Source organism: Heptranchias perlo, chromosome 38 (genome assembly GCF_035084215.1).
Source record: "Heptranchias perlo isolate sHepPer1 chromosome 38, sHepPer1.hap1, whole genome shotgun sequence".
Classification (NCBI taxonomy): domain Eukaryota; kingdom Metazoa; phylum Chordata; class Chondrichthyes; order Hexanchiformes; family Hexanchidae; genus Heptranchias; species Heptranchias perlo.
This window is the reverse complement of record NC_090362.1, coordinates 17,254,660-17,273,634: the sequence shown is the minus strand read 5'-3', so window position 1 is coordinate 17,273,634 and position 18,975 is coordinate 17,254,660. Positions and strand designations below refer to the sequence as shown.

Below are 18,975 nucleotides of genomic sequence, written 5' to 3'. Positions count from 1 at the left end.
ACTCCGCTCTGGGAGCACAGTCTTAGGGAGTTTGCCCTAAAACCTTTTACGGTCTAAACTTCTGGGATTTCAGCTTGGAGTTTGGGGAAAACAGCATTTCATCTAACTACATAGCCAACAGACTGTTGGTAATGCATCGATTCATTAAAATTGCCCAAATTGGACATCTTGTCAATTAAGATTTAGAGGATGTCATAGCTCAAAACAGTCCATCAATCGCAACTAAATCCTGAAACATGACATGCTCCAATTTAAGTTATTCTATAAAACATATACAGGTAGGGTTTGCTGGGTGGGCTTAATGGTTTTGTTCCGTTTCGCAGGTCATAGAAACATAGAAAGATTTACGGCACAGAAGGAGGCCATTCGACCAGTCATGTCTGTGCCGGTCGAAAAAGAGCTACCCAGTCTAATCCCACTTTCCAGCACTTAGTCCATAGCCTTGCAGGTTACTGCACTTCAAGTGCACATCCAAGTACTTTTTAAATATGATGAGGGTTACTGCCTCTACCACCCTTTCAGGTAGTGAGTTCCAGACTCCTACCGCCCTCTGGATGAAAAAAAATTTCCTCAGCTCCCCTCTAACCCTTATACCAATCACTTTAAATCTATGCCCCATGGTATTGACCTTTCTGCTATGGGAAACGGCAGACACCACTAATTGAATCATGGGTCTTATTTTGCTGCACGTTTGAAAGCAATAGCATACAATAATATACAGGAAGGAGGGTTACGAGGTGTCAAGAGGTGTAGATAATATAAAATTACGAGACTTAAGCAATGCCGACTGAAACCAAGACGATTGCCTTGAAACACATGCCCACTAAAAGAGTTTATAGAGTTGCAGCAAAACTGAATGGTAACTTCCTAGACAGCAGGTATCAATAACGATAGGATCTGATTTATGCTGTAATAATCTACACTGAATTCAGTTCTAAGGAAATAACATTTTATATAAAAAATGCAAACTGCTGTACACAGATGTTCTCTGCCACTAAATATAAATATTAAATGGACAAATTTGCTGAGTGCAAAAGACAATAAACACTGAGGAACAGAGTGCACCAACTTTAACTCTTTTGAATCCAATACTGGAATCCTGAAAATTGAGCTTGATGTCCTTAATGGACGTCTAGAATTAATAGCTCTCAGATTACAAATGCCTTAAAATTTGGCTGCTTGATTATTAGCGTACACTTAGTAACAGTAACACAGCAACAGTTTCAGACAGAAGACCTTCAGTCCATCTCGCCCATCTATCCACTACATTTCCTATAACCTTCCTTTGTCCATTATTTTAATAGGGAGGTTAACCAATTTACTTTAAATAGATTAGCACCAACCCTAAAATAAAGGATTAAGAAATTTCATACAGGTGGTTTGAGTGTTCATACATTAAAATGCGAAGAGCTGAATTTCAAGGTAAAAAAACTGCTGCAAAACCCAGGATATAGTTCAGGAACTCTCAGTGGGGCGGCAAAGGAAGCTAAAATTCTGAATTTGGAGTTTAAGCATATAATCAAATTAATGTAGGAAACTCTGCCCTGATAATGAATATTGTTACAGAAGCTGAAGTGAAAAAAACCTCCATTTCCTTGTAATTATGTGATGTCCTGGGCACAAACTGAAACAATAAACCAAATTATGAAGCAACGATGAAACACCCGGACAAAATCTGATTCCACTACAATCTGATTTAGAAAGGAAATTATCAAGGGATTCGTGACATTAGACCTGCCAATACTATTGTGAAGTTGTGGTGGATTGTGATATATTGTAAGTGACATGCCTGAAAAACACAACTGTGCATCTTACTCAACCACAAGCATGGTAAAATGCACAATGTCAGATGGGAAGCATCTGGTGCTCATTACACTGTTGTTAACAAGACAAAACTACCCACATGCTGTTGATTATTTCACCGATTGTTACAGATATAAAAGCCATTTTTTTAATCACTCGGATTTCTATGGTAAACTAGGTGGAAGAAAAACAAATCCAGACACTGCTACCAGATTTTTTTCAGGGATAAAGTTTCAACAGAAAGTTTTTTTTAAAATTTCCCCTAATGCAGATATGTTGAACCTCAGAAGTTTAATTAATTACTTCTTAGCACAGAGGTTTACTTTACAAATCTAGAGATTACTGACTGCCAAATGTCCAAGTTAGCTGTGTGAAAAACATACTTGTTCCCTTCAAAGTTTGGCATGCAAGTACCCTCTGCATATTAAATTACAAGCACATGAAATTACCAGCACACCAAGTGTAGCTTTTTTGGGTGCCACATAATGTATACAAAGAGGACATTTCACAGTTTAGCAGTACTTTTGGACTTGTATCCAAGTTGAATTTTTACACTCATTAGTATGAAGAACCTTTTTTAATATATCTGCATTTGGAGATAGCAAACCATTAAAATGATTCAGTGGATAATGATCAGTTCCAATCACCCAGGATTAGAAGCACATGTCAGTCAACAGACTTTATGAATAGTCTTACTTCTTACATACAGAGAGAAAAAAAAAGGGGCATACTCAAAACAGACAGCGGAGATTGCTTAATATAAGACCAAAACTCTAGTCCTGCAGTGAATCTTGGAGAGGACAATCTTCCTATCTTCCCCAAATTAAGTCAAAAAGGATTCCCACATATCAAGATATGAACCACAATTACCGATTTTGCTGCCAGATACACTTAGTAAACCTTTACTGTTATAAACCCTTTAAGTTTAAAAAAAATGCTGCTTACAGTTATAGCTCTATGCTGCTTCTGCAGAGTTCCAACTCTGTTGGTGCTGGAAATCTTAAATTTTTTTTTTGTACACATGCTTCAGCAGAAAATATATCTATTCTATATTAAAAGACTTGTATCTGCATGCACTTCCTGTCATGCAGCACTTACTTCTGGTAACTGTCAATTATTTTTTCTGTCAGTCACACAATTGCCATCACATTTTGAGATTCTTTTAATTTACTTTATTTATCTGGAGTCCTGCATTACTTGGTCTCCAAAGTAGGTGGAGCTGTTGCCTACTTATCTTCGAGATCTCCCATGCCCTGCCTCCATGCTAGGTGGAGCTTGGGGACAGGCTACAGCCTTCCAGATGAGGTTACTTTTAAAAGAAATGTTTTCTCAACAACCCCCACTGTTGCCGCTGGGCACAGAGATCCAATCCTGCTGCCATCAGCCTCCTCCCTCTTGTTTCAGGGCTTTAGTGCTAGTCCCCCTTCTTAGTACTGGGAAACTTGGCTTTCCAATCAGGCAAAGGGGGGAGGGGGGGGGGGATTAGGGAGGGAAGGAAATGGGTTTGAGAGGCAGAGGATAGTGTTAGGGTGACGGTGAGCTGACAGGAGGGATGAAAGGGTTTTATTGTGCATTCACACTGGCTGAATTCATTGCACAAACATCAACAACTACACAATTTGCATCATTTAAATTTTTACGAGCAAAGTACAGAACTGGTTTTGATAATAGTGACATACAAAAAACTAAAACACTCTTCAGAAGACGGGGTTAAATAAGTTTTCAGTCAGTCCATAAAACAACTTCCTATTTAAATAAAGCAGCCAAACCCTTCTCATTGAACGGTGAACAGAGCAGCTCTCACTGCTAGCTGCAAGAAAATATATCCTCCCTCCCTGCAACAGTGCAGCCCTTCCCACAATAAACGCACGGATGAAACATTTGTATCGCACACACCAGAGAAACCAAGGAAGTACCAGGTTGCAGCCCTTTGGCTCACCTGAAGTAAAACTCCTCTGAACATCCAAATCATCTCTCAGTTGGGGAAAATAGACCAAAGAGGGGGAAAATATTAATAAAAGTGTACAAAGGCTTTTCAAAACATGTGACTTTTGAGACCTAATAAGCATAATATACAATGGGCATCTCGTTTGTATTCTACACAAAAGGAAGCTCTTCATGAGCTTCCCAATAGCTCAATGGGTAGATACATCACACAGCATAGTACTAAGCCATTCTGATCAAGACCTCCTTAGGTTTAATCCCCGGCCTGTGATATCTCAACCAACACCACCTTACATTTATATAGCGCCTTTAACGGTGTAAAAACATCCCAAGGCACTTCATAGGAGTGATAGAAAGGCAGTGGATGGAGCCCTACAACTAGCCCCATGTCTCCAGATTAAGGGTGCGGGGTGGGGGGTTAGGGAGACAAAACATCTACTATCTAGTGACAGCTTCTGGAAAGTGCTCCCGTGGGAAAGAATGCGCTTAACTCCGATTCCTCCCAAGAGGGAAGGGCCTGCCAACACAGCATCAAAGGCCCACATAAGAACAGTCATTTCCACAAGGTAGCAAATGACTATCAGTGGCGTAGATCCATAGGGCAACATAAGTAAGCACTTTCAAAAGTGGGGAGGTGAGAAAAGATGAAATTGGAAATAAACTTTTCGGAATTTACGATTCTGTCATTAAAGTTTTCACTGTGGAACAAAGATATTCCAGCAATTACCAATTCCCCACAGCTTCCATTTTTGTCCATAATGAAGATATCAAAAGCAGACACAAAAGAATCAATCCCGAGTTTAACTACTGCTGACATCAACCACACACCAAAAAAAAAACTGGTTTGTGAAAAATATCTCACAGCAAAAATCTATAAATAGTTTGTGATTTTTAGTCTGGCCTAAGGCACCTGATGTTTTGCAGCAGTGCTGATTTCCAGTACATTATTTCTGTAGCAGCGGTCACGTGTATCATAATGCTGTAAAGCCAGAACATTTTATTTTAAAATCTAGCCCATTTGAAACCATTGTGTAAGAGCTAGTAAATGATGCTGAGCTAAGGCACTAGGGACAAATCAGCCTCAACAGAAAACTACTTGTTCAAGGAAATTTAAAACAGTTTCATACTTTGACAAGCAGCTTTATGAATTTTAGCTTTCCACCCCTCTCCTTAAGGTGCAGGCTCCTGGTGGGATGTGTTACCATGCCATCCTCCATGTGCCAGGTGGGCATTATTCATGTGAACTTGGTCAACTCACATTGATGGGCTGTTTGACCATGGGAAAGATCAAGTCCAATCTTGTTCTTATCCAACATCCACACACATACTTTCCACCAGGAATCACAGTGTAGATTTCAGGTATAGGAACCCACAGCAATTCTCCACCCTCCTAACCAACCCAACAGCACGGAGGCCAATTGTAAAACACCCGTAGCTCTTCCGGCAAAGATTCACTAATCCAGCACAGGAAAACAAGGACTGTTGAGCATGTGATTAAGTTCATTGAATAAACAAGCGATGTCATGCATCACATCACAACATAAAAGACGGTTCCAACAGTGGCAACATCACTGCAGTCATGTCTCCTGAATTGAATTCTGCTGGTTTGTAGAAACATTTGAAGACCTAGAAAGGTGCAGGGAAAGGGCAGAGGGAGGGTGGGTAGAAGAGAGGGAGGGTGGGATGACAGACAGACAGATCAAGGACTAAATTTCTGTCCACTGGTGTTGGTAGCTCTGATCCGAACGCAGTTGGCTCAACAGCTTGCAACGCACAAAACTTCAGAAACAGGCATTGGAGCTGCCTTTGTGGCAATGAAAGACCTCACCACTTCCCAGGTACATTCCTGACACACACTCTCCCTCACCCCGGATGCCTTATTTAGATGAAATCCAAAGCTTTATAGCTTTGAGAATCTGCCCACCAGTCACTGGATCAATTCCATCCCAAAGACTCAGCCGGGAAAATAAATCAGTTCAATTTAATTTTATTTTCCCTCCCAACAAAATAGCTTCTCAGTTCCTTGCATTCCTCAGTGGGGTCCTGTAGTCAGCTTCCTGCACAAAACAACCTCCATATTAACCCATATGTAATCTCCTGCTCCTTTGATAGTAGCAGAAAACAGGCCATCTAGCAACCTAATCTTTCATTTCCTCATTAATACATAACTGCAACAGATCACCTGGAACAAACTAAATGTAAACAACATTCCTGGAGAAATGTGGTGCTTACAATGAAGGGTTAACCTATAACCACAAACCCCACCCCAACCCAGCCCTGGGTACAAGGTTAGAAATATAGAAACATGGAAAAATTTACAGCACAGAAGGAGGCCATTCAGCCCATCATGTCTGTGCTGGTTGTATGCTGTGCAATTATCCCCAGCTTAGTGAGGGAGGAGTGTAGAATTCCACGTGAAAAATGTGTTCTCAGTAAGTTGTAACTCCAAATGTTGGCCAAATTAAGAACGTACCTTTGGAGATATTATAAATGGAGCTGCGAACTATCAGCCTACATCGCCATGTTTGAAATTACTCCAAACTGTTAAGAATTACAAAAAGGGATATGTTGTATTAGATTTTTAAATATCTTAGAACTGGTGACCAGATGAATCTTTGCACCAATTCCCAAAGCACATCCTGCTCAAATTTAAGCCTTCCCTTCCTTTCCCAATCAAACAGTGCATCACAGCTTCAAAATTGTGTTTGGTCTCACCAGTGCAATATTCTTTACCACTGTGTTGCGGCACTGTGATTTGCCTGTAGACAATGGGCTCAGACTCCAGAATGTTCTCGTCATGGCGATATCTCGTTGGCTTCTCATTGGGTGTCCCCCTGGACCGTGTTCCATTCCGCCTTTCGAAAGTATCTATCTCTTCAAACACAGCTGCTTTGTCAAAGAGTGCTAGATTGCCTTCGAAATCAAAGTCGGTGTCTAGGATTTCTTCAATTCCATCCCCAAAACATTCATCGTCTTTATTTTTCATTGGTCCGTTCTTTACTCCATTTTTCTTTGGTGTTGCTTGATTAGGAATCTTGCTGCTAGAGGACCCTGAGGAAGAAAAGATGGAGAACAATGATGAGATTGATATACTGTACAAATATATTTTAAAAGGATCTAGGTTGCTCTCCACCTTACAAGGGTTTTGCCAGTTAATTCTGTAATGGACGTGCTCAGTTATTGACGTGCTCCGTTATTAAGTATTTGATCGTGGACTTGCACCCTGGGTAATAACCCAATATTGGGGTTTACACGGTATTTTATAAAATGCATCTGTGTTTCAAGCTTACGCTTTTGGTCATCTCAGACCTCACTGAAAGGGGTACACAGCCATATAATTCACAAATTCCTATAGATTTACTTTATATAAAAATTAATATAACAAGTTGTTATTGCATTTCCCACACCATGCAGTAAAGCATGTTGCCCAGTTTTTTTTCCCCCCCACTGATAAATCAGCTAATCTCATTGTTGGTTGTAATGTAAATCATTCATTGCTTCTCTTATCAGGATTTCACAAGACAACTCCTTTAGTCACAAAAACGCACTGATTCAATACAGAGACCATTAATCAGTGTTGTTGTGCATGGAACTGGGGAAATATCAGGAGATATGTGGCCCCTACCTGCAGGTCAACCTACCACCCACCCCAACCTCCCACAATCAGCCAGAAGTACTTGAAAAGGAGACAGACCACACAATGTCAACGAGGAACAGTTATTGCTGCAAACTACTGCAGGACCTCACCCACAACTAGCCCCCAGCACTTGCTGACCAAGAACACCCCCAGCTCCGTCACCGAGCACCCCTCACACTAATGTACAGAACTGTACAACAATGCATGACCCTTACTGCATTTATGTGTAAGCCTTGTGAAATATGTATTGCAGCATGTACTCTATGACCGCTTGCAAACATTTTATATTAAAAAAAATTTCAATTTAAAAAGTTGTTACTAGGATTATTTAGCATAATGGTACCAATATACCCTAGGAAGGGTTGCTTGTGCACACTTTTAATTCATCACCTCAAATTGCTCCCACGAGAGATAAACCCGTAACCACCAGTACTTTAATTCAGTGACCTACAGTTCAAGTGGCTCTCTCAAGACAAAATCTGGAAGGAGATAAACCGTAATTGTGCTGCTGTGTGCTTTTCTCAGCTCTAATGGTCATATGAACAACTCAAAAGTCCATTATTATGCTTTAGTGAAATTCAGGTGACAATTTTTGGAGGGATAGAGGAAAATTTACCATACAACCAAATTTTAACAATGGTTTTTGACATTTTCTTTAATAATGGCCAATTAATATTTTAATCTTTTTTCATCCATAACAGAATAGATTGTGCATGTTGTGCTTAATATTTCACCAACTCATCCCTTCCACAGAATTTTTATTACTTCATCAGTTTCTGACGCCAGTCACAATACTGAAATACTCCACAAAACAGCATTCATCGTACGCCATCATTTTACATGCTGGGTTTGGTTGGCAGCTACCAATCTACTGCAGGTCTTACTTGCAACCAGATATTACACAAAGCACCAAAGACCTTGGTCCACTGAGTTTTCACAAAGCCTACAGTGTTTTAATATTCAAATTGTAATTGCCAGTCTTTGCCCGTAAGACAGTGTCTCTAATTCCACTCTCTTTGAAGCAGTTTACTGGTTGGTTATGAATTGAATGTCTCCATTTCACGATTGCAAGCCAACAACGCAACATTAACAAAGGATCAAACACTTCAGGTTCAACCAAAATGAAAAAAACTCTGAAACAGAGCTTAGAAAGTCTATAGAAAAAGTGCTCTGTTAAAACCATCAAGCCCAAGTAACTTGTTAACTTCACAAAACTCAATGGAGCTTAGAAGATTATAGACTGTAGTGCAATACAGGAAATGTCACTACAGTAAAATATACTCCAATGAGATGTTGGGGTAGTGATTTTTACTGAGATTCCTAGAGATTTAATGTAGCAAAACAACAAACAAGTTGCCCTACTGACTCCATCTCTACTTCTACATTGGTTTACAGTTAGTAGACTCTAAATTTTTCTTCATGGGGAGGGGGAATCAGTGCAAATACTGACAGAGTCCCACTGATCTCCTGCAAATATGGACAAACTCTCGGGAAGTCCTGTTCTGACTTCCAAAAAAACGTTATCAGTTACCTAAAGAAGAGCAGGTCTATCATTGCAGGAAACATTTTTAATTCGTATACAGTATCAGAAACCATGTGCTAGTAAGACAACAAAGAGAAAATATAAAACACAGAATTGGAGGCATGGTGTGCATGGCCACACGCCAGCTAGTGTGGGTTATGATGTTAAATCCAGTTTCCTTAGATCACCAACAGTATGTCTGACTAGGGCCCAGCAGAAATCTGAATGACCTCACAGAACTCCAGGATCTACTCGCAGATCCTGTGCAGTCCATTCCACTTTGAATACTTATGGTCTAACATAAGTCTCAGCATTTATGCGATAAGTAACGAAGAATACAGCACATTTAGTGACTCAATACAGCAGTGGTGCTCAAAGCAAACCAGGGCCACTTGAAGCCCTCTTGGGATCTGCTGAACCATGTGGAACTAAATTTTGAGCCTCTCAGCTCGACGGTGTTAGAGGGGAAAGAGAAAGAAAAAATGTAGCAGTTTAAAAAAATAAGCACACCGAGTTGCTTTTGTATTGATTTGAGGACAACCCTTAAACAAACAGTCAGGATTGTGGTGCTTAACACAAAAGTTACTGAATACCTCAGCTAAAGTAATGTAATATAACCATGATTTTTATTGTTTTTTTTCTAAGTTGGATTCCGGGAGCCCTGCATTACTGTGGTTTATGCTGTTAAAGCCTTAAACTGCCAACAGTCTTATAGACACAGGTAATACTCAGTCCATCACTGATCTAAGCAAAATGGATTTAACAGGATAAATGCTGAGACTTGTCTCTCTGACACCAAGCTCCTAGAACCTGACTTAAAAGACCACTTGAAAAGGTTCCTGCTGACAATTCCCATGAGTTTTAAAATACTATCTCAGGTTATTCATAGGATAAATCAACAACTTGCATTTGTAGAAAAACATCCCAAAGCGCTTCATTCAGGCGTAACCTTAAAAAAAATGGATGCCGAGCCGAAGGAGGAGATATTAGGAGGGATGGACAAAAGCTCGATTGAAGAGGTGGGTTTTGGCGAGGGTCTTAAAGGAAGAGAGGGAGGTGGAGATGTTCAGGGAGGGAATTCCAGATAACAAGCATTCAGAAAAAAATTTCTTGGACGAAAAGATGCTGTGCAACAAAAGTTTCTTTATACCAAGTGAGAGCAGAGACTGAACTATTTTGCTCAATAATGCCACAAATCTCTGTTCTGGGGCTTTGCAGGCAGCTGTGAAATGGCAAAAGCAGCACTTGTTTCCATAGAACAGTATTTGGCAAATTTGACAATTCGTTTCGATTTTATTTCTTTTTGTATGGAGTCACAGAACATTCAAACTGGAGCTCCAACTCACACTAGAAAGTTGTACTTTGGCACAAAACTGCCAAGACGATTTTCAAGATGGCAATTAGTCACGTTTGGAAAGAGGCCGTCTATGACATAATGGGAAGAATCAAGGCATCCTCTGTTCTAATAATAACCATCGTTAAAACTGGAATAAATTTTGTTCAGGAATTAAATTTAACCAACTGTTGTCCAGTTTATTTCACTTATGAAGATCTTAGTCACTAATGTTACTGTTTTCATGATATTTGACTGTCACTCATTGCTTCACGTAACACACCACAAGGTGAGTTACTTTAATTGTGACAAATCCAATCAGTGCTATGGAATGCATGGCCTTCCTTTAACCATTTGTACACAAGCAGTGCTAACATTCATTCAAGTGCTGTCATTATTTTGATCGAGGATCAGTGCAGCACACCTCTGGGTTGGATAGCAAAGCTCACCAAACTGGCTTTAGTTTTGATGATTTACAGTGTGGTTTGTAAACATTAATAGTTTAGTGTTTGAGGTTGCTAAAATATACTGATAGGAGTCTCCATAAAAAGCACAAGCAGCTCACTAAAACATATCTTATATAACGTTAACTCTTTCTCTGCTAAATCTCAGATGACCAGTTGGTGAGAAGAGTCAGCTTCAACAATGGAACCATTAATGAAAGCTACAAACAACAAAATTAGGTTGCCCCCTACGCACCCCCACAAAGATTCTTGCTCATGCTAGAATATGGCATCCATGGGTGACAAGCCCAAGTGGCCATCCCTTAAGTGCGAGACGAGCGAGCGACTATCATTAGGCTATTTAATCAAGATGCCAAGAAAGACTTAACTTCATGCAGTACCTCATCGTGTGTCAGCACATTCCAAAGCGCTTCATATGCAATGAATCACTTTGTTACTTGTATGGAAATGCGATAGCCAATTTGTGCATAAGATCCTACCAACAAAAGTTGGATGAATGATCAGTTAATAGGTTTTTAACTGTGTCGGTTGAGGAAGGAATGTTGCCCAAACAACCAGGGGAACTCCCTGTTCTTTGAATACTGTCACAGGATCTTCAACATCCATCTGACAGGCGGACTTTCTACAGTAAAATCCACGTACCTCGCCCAAAGGATGTCACCTCAACGATGCAACACTCCCTCATCACTGCACTGGATTGTCAACCTAGCTTATGTCCAGGAGTTGGACTGGAGCCCATAATCTTATGATTGAGAGGCAAAGGTGCTACCATCAGAAGAAAGCTAGCACATGCTTAGTGAAGGCACAGGAGCTGGATACAAGTAGCATGCTGAAGCCACAAGTGAGTCACAGAGATTATGCTACAAATATGGAAGTTGGGGGTTAGACCATTTATATTTGGAATTATGAATTGTCATTGGGAGTCTGCAATGTTGCAACTATGTTATCCTTGATGCTACTAGAGCATCTGAAACCATTTAAAGAACACATGTTCACCAGTGCAGTTTATGGCAGAGATATATTTCCTGAGCGCACTATGCTGGTTCCAAAGCCTGTTATGATATACTGAATGTATATGATTTCCTTGCATGACAACAAATAGGTTCCTAATATCAAAACCATACTAATACTCAAATCTCAAAACATACACAGATAAATCAAGCAAATTGAGGCATTTAATGTCCCATGATGTGGTCTAAATGGAAACATGTCGGGGAGAGCGTGTACGAATGGGCAATCACCCAGGACTGCGTCAATTATTAGAGTTCATGGTGTTTTTATAGACAGTGTAATGTCCGAGAATAGCATTCTATTAAAGGTTTATCAAAAAGTAGAAAATGTTTGGTGCTTTTTTCTACCCTGGCTATTTTTAAGAGGTGTCTGAAGAAAAAAGTGCAATTTTTTTCCTCCACCTCTATTCATCTCCAATCAGTAAGAATTTTATGACTGCAATCCAATCAGTGTCTTCGAAGTTACTTCGAAGCTTTAAAACGTGTCTAAACTTTTGATTAAACTATAATCAAAGAGTAACAAACTTGTGTACAAAGTTCAGTTCAAGACTTTTGCTTCAGGGTCATTAATGCAGTTAAATTGTATATCATTAATCAAATTAATCTTCTTCAGTTTTCTCCCCTCTTTTCCTGAAGGTGCAAATCATATTGGTACAGTTCTATCGGTGTCACATGGTCTCCAGTACCTCACCCCCAAGTTGTTATCCCTCATGTGTGATGCTAGGCAGCGAACATTTGATCACATGGGACCATAATAGCGGAGCCTAATTCTGTTCTGACCTAGCATCCAGACACGGACACGTTCCAGCAGGAGTCAATGAATAGCAATCTGAAAAGGGAACAGTGTCCATTTTACTCCTCTGCAGTACAGAAGCATGGAGGCTAACTGCAGCACTTTTAATACCACCCTGCTAAAGATCAGCTAACCCAGAACCAAACTTGGGGCCTTCTGTTTTCCATGGTTCAGCAAGCAGGGACATATATATTGTAAGTACCTGTTTAAATTAATAGAGTCTTAAAATCACACACAATCAGCAGTACAAGAACTTAAATTGACTTGCAAATGGTGAACCAATCTGACAAGCCTGACACACTGGAGTTTCAGCAGGTTTGGTGGGTAGAGTTGCCTACAAGAAATAGAGCATACATTTGGCCAGGTTAACACAGTAGTGGCAAAGGTAGCACTGACGGGCAAAATTTGGAAGCAAAACCTTTGTGTACTGAATTCTTCTGCGGCCTTTACCTAACATATGAACAACATTCTCAACAGGGGTGGTTTTAATTAGTTTTTAATTTTTATTTTAAATCATTAAAAATTCTTTTATGTTTGATTGATGCACCCTCTGTCAAGTTCTGTCGCAGTCACTTTGTGCCCTCCAGAGAATAGAACTACTTGGCAGTTGCCTTGAACTTCTAGACCAGGGAGCTGCCACGAAAAGACACTGAGGCTGCAGTGTGTGAAATACAGGTACCACTCAAGTAATACTGCAGGCTACAAACTGCAATCTTCCCACCAATGCACACGTGAAAACCTCCATTCCCCAACTGTTTGGGCAGAAAAGGCAGAAGCACCAGTTTTCTTATAATATTACAAAGAAAATAAGTTTATCAAGTGCCCAACAGAACATCTGAACAACTTATAAATTTAACTTCACATCACCCAGCTTTGGAGCTGAGCTGCCATTTTCTTGTCAGTACTCACACAAAGCCACTTTGCATCAACACGAAAAGTGGCATATTAACTGCAGCCAAAGATAATCTGTCTCGGACTGCAAATAATTACAGAGGCTGAATGTCTGATAGTGACAGTTTGCCTACAGAGATAACTTCTAGGCATCGAGGATAACACAGTTGTGTCGTTGCAGACGCCCAATGACAACACATAGTTCCAAATATAAATGGTCCAATTCCTTGTACTTACAATTAAATACAAGAACTTCCCACAAAATAAGAGAGTGATTGTGCAATTATCTAATGGTGCTTATGAAGTAGAAACCAGAGTCAACATACAGAGCCAAAAAAACATTTTTAAATTCACGATTCTCTGAGCTTTTTTTGAGGGTTGGGCGGGGGGAGGTGGAAATGAGTGTACAAGAACAAATGGGGACAGGAAAACGGAGAACTAAATGGCAAACGGACTAAACCACAATGCTGCCTTTTCAATTATCTTTCATTTGATGCAATATGTAATGTTACTAAAGTCTAAAAGGAAAAATATAACTGCAGCTAAGTGCCAATTAAACCAGTTTTTCAAGCTTCCTAAAACACTAACTGAATGACCTAGATGTGTAAACTGCTTTGTGATGCACCATATAATGTACACGAAAATAACTTTTGTAAAAAAAAAGTACGACCAAATTTGTTCAGTCGACAGTGATTCAACTGGAATTGTATCCAGGTAAATTGCAAAGCAATGCAACCAGTGGCATGGTCCATAAATTTAAACAAAGCATTCATTCACTATTTTTAGCAGTCACGGAACAATAAAGGCAAAAAAAATGTCAACGGAACCACCTTGGATTTCCCTAGAGACACAATACATATTTTGCCAGGACAAAACTGAGATGAGGGGAAACTTCTTCACTCAGAGGGTGGTGGGTCTGTGGAATTTGCTGCCCCAGGAAGCTGTGGAAGCTACATCATTGAATAAATTCAAAGCAGAAATAGACAGTTTCCTAGAAGTAAAGGGAATTAGGGGTTACGGGGAGCGGGCAGGAAATTGGACATGAATTTAGATTTGAGGTTAGGATCAGATCAGCCATGATCTTATTTAATGGCGGAGCAGGTTCGAAGGGCCGATTGGCCTACTCCTGCTCCTATTTCTTATGCTCTTATGACAATGTACATGTTTTGTGTTGGTAACTTTTAGCAAATTTGTATTCCATCTTTGTTAATCGGGAATAAATTGTACTTGATAAATACAAACATGCCAAGAACAGCATTTCCTTCATCCAGTTGGTGAAATACATAATTTTCCTTCCAGTGATTTTTCTCAATATTGGTTAATCTCAATGTTGGTTATTCCTAAATATAGAAGCTTCCCCAGGTTTCAAAATACACTTTTCCTTCACACTTCTGCAAAATCTGTGTTCTGCAGATTTTTATAGATGAAATATTAAATATTTAAAAAAACACACAAAGCCAATGGATGCCCAGAAGCTCAGAATATTCTGGAAACACGAATAAAATCATTCTTTTTCTGACATCCTAGCAAGTAAATGTGTTGCGTGGTCTGCCACTAAGTTGTATAGGCTGGAAGGTTCCAGGTTTCAAAACTGATCTGGGTGCACCGAAGCTGCTTTTCTGGGCTAAGTGCCGTGTTGGTGATGGCAGCAACACCAAAATAAACTTGCCAGATTCACTAATGTCAGGAAGACTTGTTTTTACTCAGAGTTCCTAGCCGCTGCCCAAATCCAGCACATGTACTTTAGTGTTGGCGCCCACTGAGTGAAACCCACGTGTCAGGAGCTGATGGCACTAATAAAGTAGTATGGCAATAGAAATCTAGCTCCAGCTCGAGTGCTACAATTGACCTCAGTGCACTTGGGCTGGGGATGAGAAGAATCTCCAGCATGAGCAAGAGCCTTCAGAAGAGATGGGGAGAAACTGGTGCTGGGTGAAGTGGCTGGAGGAAGAGTGTTTCTTGCCATCGTAATGCTGTAAGTCTCAATAAACAGTGCTTAGGGTTTGAGGCAACAGAACTGCAAGCAAACGACTTTTAAAAGAATTAAACTTGCAATTTTACCCCTTCTCAAATAAGAATGGTTACAGTGTCTACATAGCGTACTAAACACCCATTTTCCGGTAAAACTACCGATACACTGGAGATGGTCATGGATTTCCCAATTTCAACATATTTCCATGCATCTGGTAGCAGCCTTGACTCAGTGTTAGCGCTCTCACCTCTGAGTCAGAATGTCATAGCTCAAGCCCCACTCTAGAGACCTGAACACGTAACATAGGCTGACACTTCAGTGCACTAATGAGAGTGGAACTGTCAAAGGTGGTGTCTTTTGGCTGAGACGTTAATCTGCCCTGAGATGGATGTAAAAGATCCCATGACACTAGTTAAAGAAAAGCAGGGGAGTTCTCCCAGTGTCCTGGCTAACATTTATCCTTCAATAACAACACTAACAGACAATCTGGCCTTTTAACTCAGAGCTGCTTGTGGGACCTTGCTGTCTGCATTTCCCTATATATAACAATTCAAAAGTAATTCAATGGCTGTGGAGCACGATGGGATGTTTTGAGGACATACAAGACTAACATTTCTGTTGACAGCCCCAACCTAAATATTAATGAATCTTTCCCTTTCAGATGCTGATCGACCTGATGTGGGTTTCCAACCTCTTCTGTTCTTATTCTGTACATTTTTCATTTCTGCAGCCATTTGAACCTACATACTGGCAAATCAGACATCCCAAATAAAAACAGTGCAATTTTCACCCACGCAATGTTGGGCAACAAACCCAAATGAGCAACAGATTTTAAATTACAGCTTATAGGTTGCACTAACAAACCACAAAAAAAAACAAAACTAGAATAATGGGAACAAATTCACTTTTATCATTTTAGGTGACCTAAATAGAAACACTGCAACAACCATAACATAAATTAGTAAGTGGTCGAATCTACATCTAGATTGCCTTCCCGTCTTGTAGGTATCACAGATTTCCCACAGATCGTTTTAAATGTGAAGTAGCCTATCTTTTCAAATCTTTCTCCTGCAAACATTAAATGCACACAGCAGGTCACGCAACCTGAGCAGTATACAAACATATGACCTTTGAATAACTAAGTGCATTCACCCTACAAATCTTAGCAATTAACTGTCTCAACAGAAGTGAGCCCCTTAAACATGAGCACTTTAATCGACAAGAGAAAGTAATTCCTTGTTCATTAAAAGTAAACAATACTTCCAGGATTCATACTTCCAATTATATCCTAGCAAAATTATGAATACTCCTTTCCAACATGATCTCAACCATCACTGCCTGCGGGCTGCCTTTTCTCAGCCATACCCCTAGCGTGATAAATTAAATGAAAGAACTGCATACAACCCATTGTTACATAACTTTACTATTTGTTGTTTATTGATTTTTGTTACACAAGTAGTATAAAGTGGAACTTTGGACTTCATTTAGCACGCTATGGGACTTTGAAGTCAGCAGTAATAATTCTCATTTAACCATAGATCCTGAGTGAAAGGATGCATGCAACTGCAAATTTTTACAACCTGCAAAAGGAACAAAGGAATCCGCCCTGCTTACCAAAAGAATCAAGCAGAATCAGTATCATGGAACTCTACACAAGAGTACAACGTTGATTGAATATCAAATTGGAGGACATATGCAATGAGAGAAAAAAACCTCGTCCACTGAACAAATGGTGGATTTGAGCTGTACGCTTTATTTTAAAATTGGGACATGAAGAGCAGTAAAGAAGGAATGTTCAAGTCTTTTGTCTTCATGGGCTGCTTAAGTGCTTCACAAGTCATGTTCATTTGCAGCCTTCAGCTGCCTAGGCACTAAACTCTGGAATTCCCCCTCTAAACCTCTCACCTCCTTTAAGCTGCTCCTTAAAACCTATCTCTTCGATCAAACTTTTGGTCACCAGTCCTAACATCCCTATGTGGTTCGGTGTCAAATTTTGTTTGATAATGGTCGTGTGAAGCGCCTTGGGACGTTTTTCTACATTAAAGGCGCAATATAAATGCAAGTCGTCGTTGTTGTGGCATTTATCTCAAGTACAGTCCCAAGTGTTTGAATTTAGGTGACCACACCAAGAACAGCCCATTTCAAACCTCCAGACCCAAAAAATTCAAAGACAAACCAGTGAGTAAGAAACATACGATAAATAGAACTGAGTTGTTTAGGTTACAAGAGATAGCTTGCCAGGGGTCATCAGCCATGGTTTCGACAATCCTGCAATGGAAGGACATTAACCCTCCCTTGCCTTCCATTGGCATTTAGATGCCAGTTATACAAAGGCAACAACAGGGTTAGCTCTTGCCGATGAAACATGCAAGATACGAAATGCCCAGGGATAATGCAACTCCATTGATCTGAGCTTGTTAATCAGTTGATTTTGTAGAAACTCAGAATCCAATTTTAGTAGTCAAGTGCGCAAGGTGTGAAAAGTATAGCAATTACTGAACTACAAATCAATAGGGCTTAAAAGACTGGTGTCGGACTAAGAACGGGTATTAGTATTGGTGCAACAGGTTACCTGCTACTAAACACCTAGCTGTTAAACCTGGAACAGAACAAAATCAGATGAGATAGCTACGGATTAAGTAGCAGCTATTACTGTAAACAGCAGACTCAGGGCTGAGCACACAGTATACTGGCTTCAGAACAGTATAAAATACCCAATTTTTCTCAACAAAACTACCACTGTCCTTATACAGTATATTTTAAAAATAATTATATTGAGACTAAGACGTCTCCAAATGCTGGACAGACTTGCAGCAGAAGTTGGCTGGGCTTGCTGTAGAAATTGGCCTTGAGATGCTGAAAAATCTAAGGGCCCTGGTTAAAACACAGCTTTCATTTCAGATTTCCAGTATCTGCAGTATTTTGCTTCATAAGTGTAGTTCTCCTAGTGAGCAGGCCAAGTTACTGCATGAGCAGTTACTGCAGTGTTGCTGCCAGTGCTCAGAAATGCACTCCACAATGTAACCAGGAGCAAATTCAGGGTACCGGCAGCATTCCCCCCCTGCCCGCCCGCTCCAGCTCATTTCTCTCCTGGAACGAGCTGCCAGAGGCAGTAGTAGAGGCAGGTACAATTTTGTCTTTTAAAAAGCATTTGGACAGTTTCATGGGTAAGATGGGTATAGAGGGAAATGGGCCAAGTGCAGGCAATTGGGACTAGCTTAGTGGTTTAAACTGGGCGACATGGACATGTTGGGCCGAAGGGCCTGTTTCCATGTTGTAAACTTCTATGATTCTATGAAAACAGTGTCACATGCCAAGGTATGGTGCCAATGGTGTCCCTGCAATTACTTGCCCAGGCCATCTTCATTAAAAAGCCTAGGAAGTCAAGGACACCATACGGGCCATTTCAGCAGAGACCAATATTGTACTCACCAACATGCGTATGTGCACTTACACTTTCCAACACAGGTCAGCTAACCCAGCATAGGCAGGAGATCAAACCTTCTAGTCTGTATGGCTTACTAGTCACACCTCATTGTTTATTACCCATGATTAAGCCCCACTAGAGAAACCCTAATCAACATTTCTGAAAGACAACATAACTGC

The 18,975-nt window shown here is 40.2% G+C and overlaps 1 protein-coding gene and 1 long non-coding RNA gene across 3 annotated transcripts in view; one reads left to right on the top strand and one right to left on the bottom strand.

Annotated features, from left to right (window-relative positions):
* The window catches only part of edc3 (enhancer of mRNA decapping 3 homolog (S. cerevisiae)), an 80,722-nt gene that overhangs the window by 39,566 nt on the left and 22,181 nt on the right, over positions 1-18,975 (bottom strand). For both annotated transcript variants that reach the window (XM_067973565.1, XM_067973566.1), the window contains exon 4: positions 6,463-6,798. In XM_067973565.1, coding sequence (XP_067829666.1) covers positions 6,463-6,798 — 336 coding nt within the window. The remainder of the gene's footprint in view (positions 1-6,462; positions 6,799-18,975) is intronic.
* LOC137304827 (uncharacterized) lies at positions 12,340-17,171 on the top strand. The gene is made up of 2 exons (XR_010958642.1): positions 12,340-12,700; positions 16,908-17,171. It is a non-coding gene; the product is annotated as an uncharacterized lncRNA (long non-coding RNA).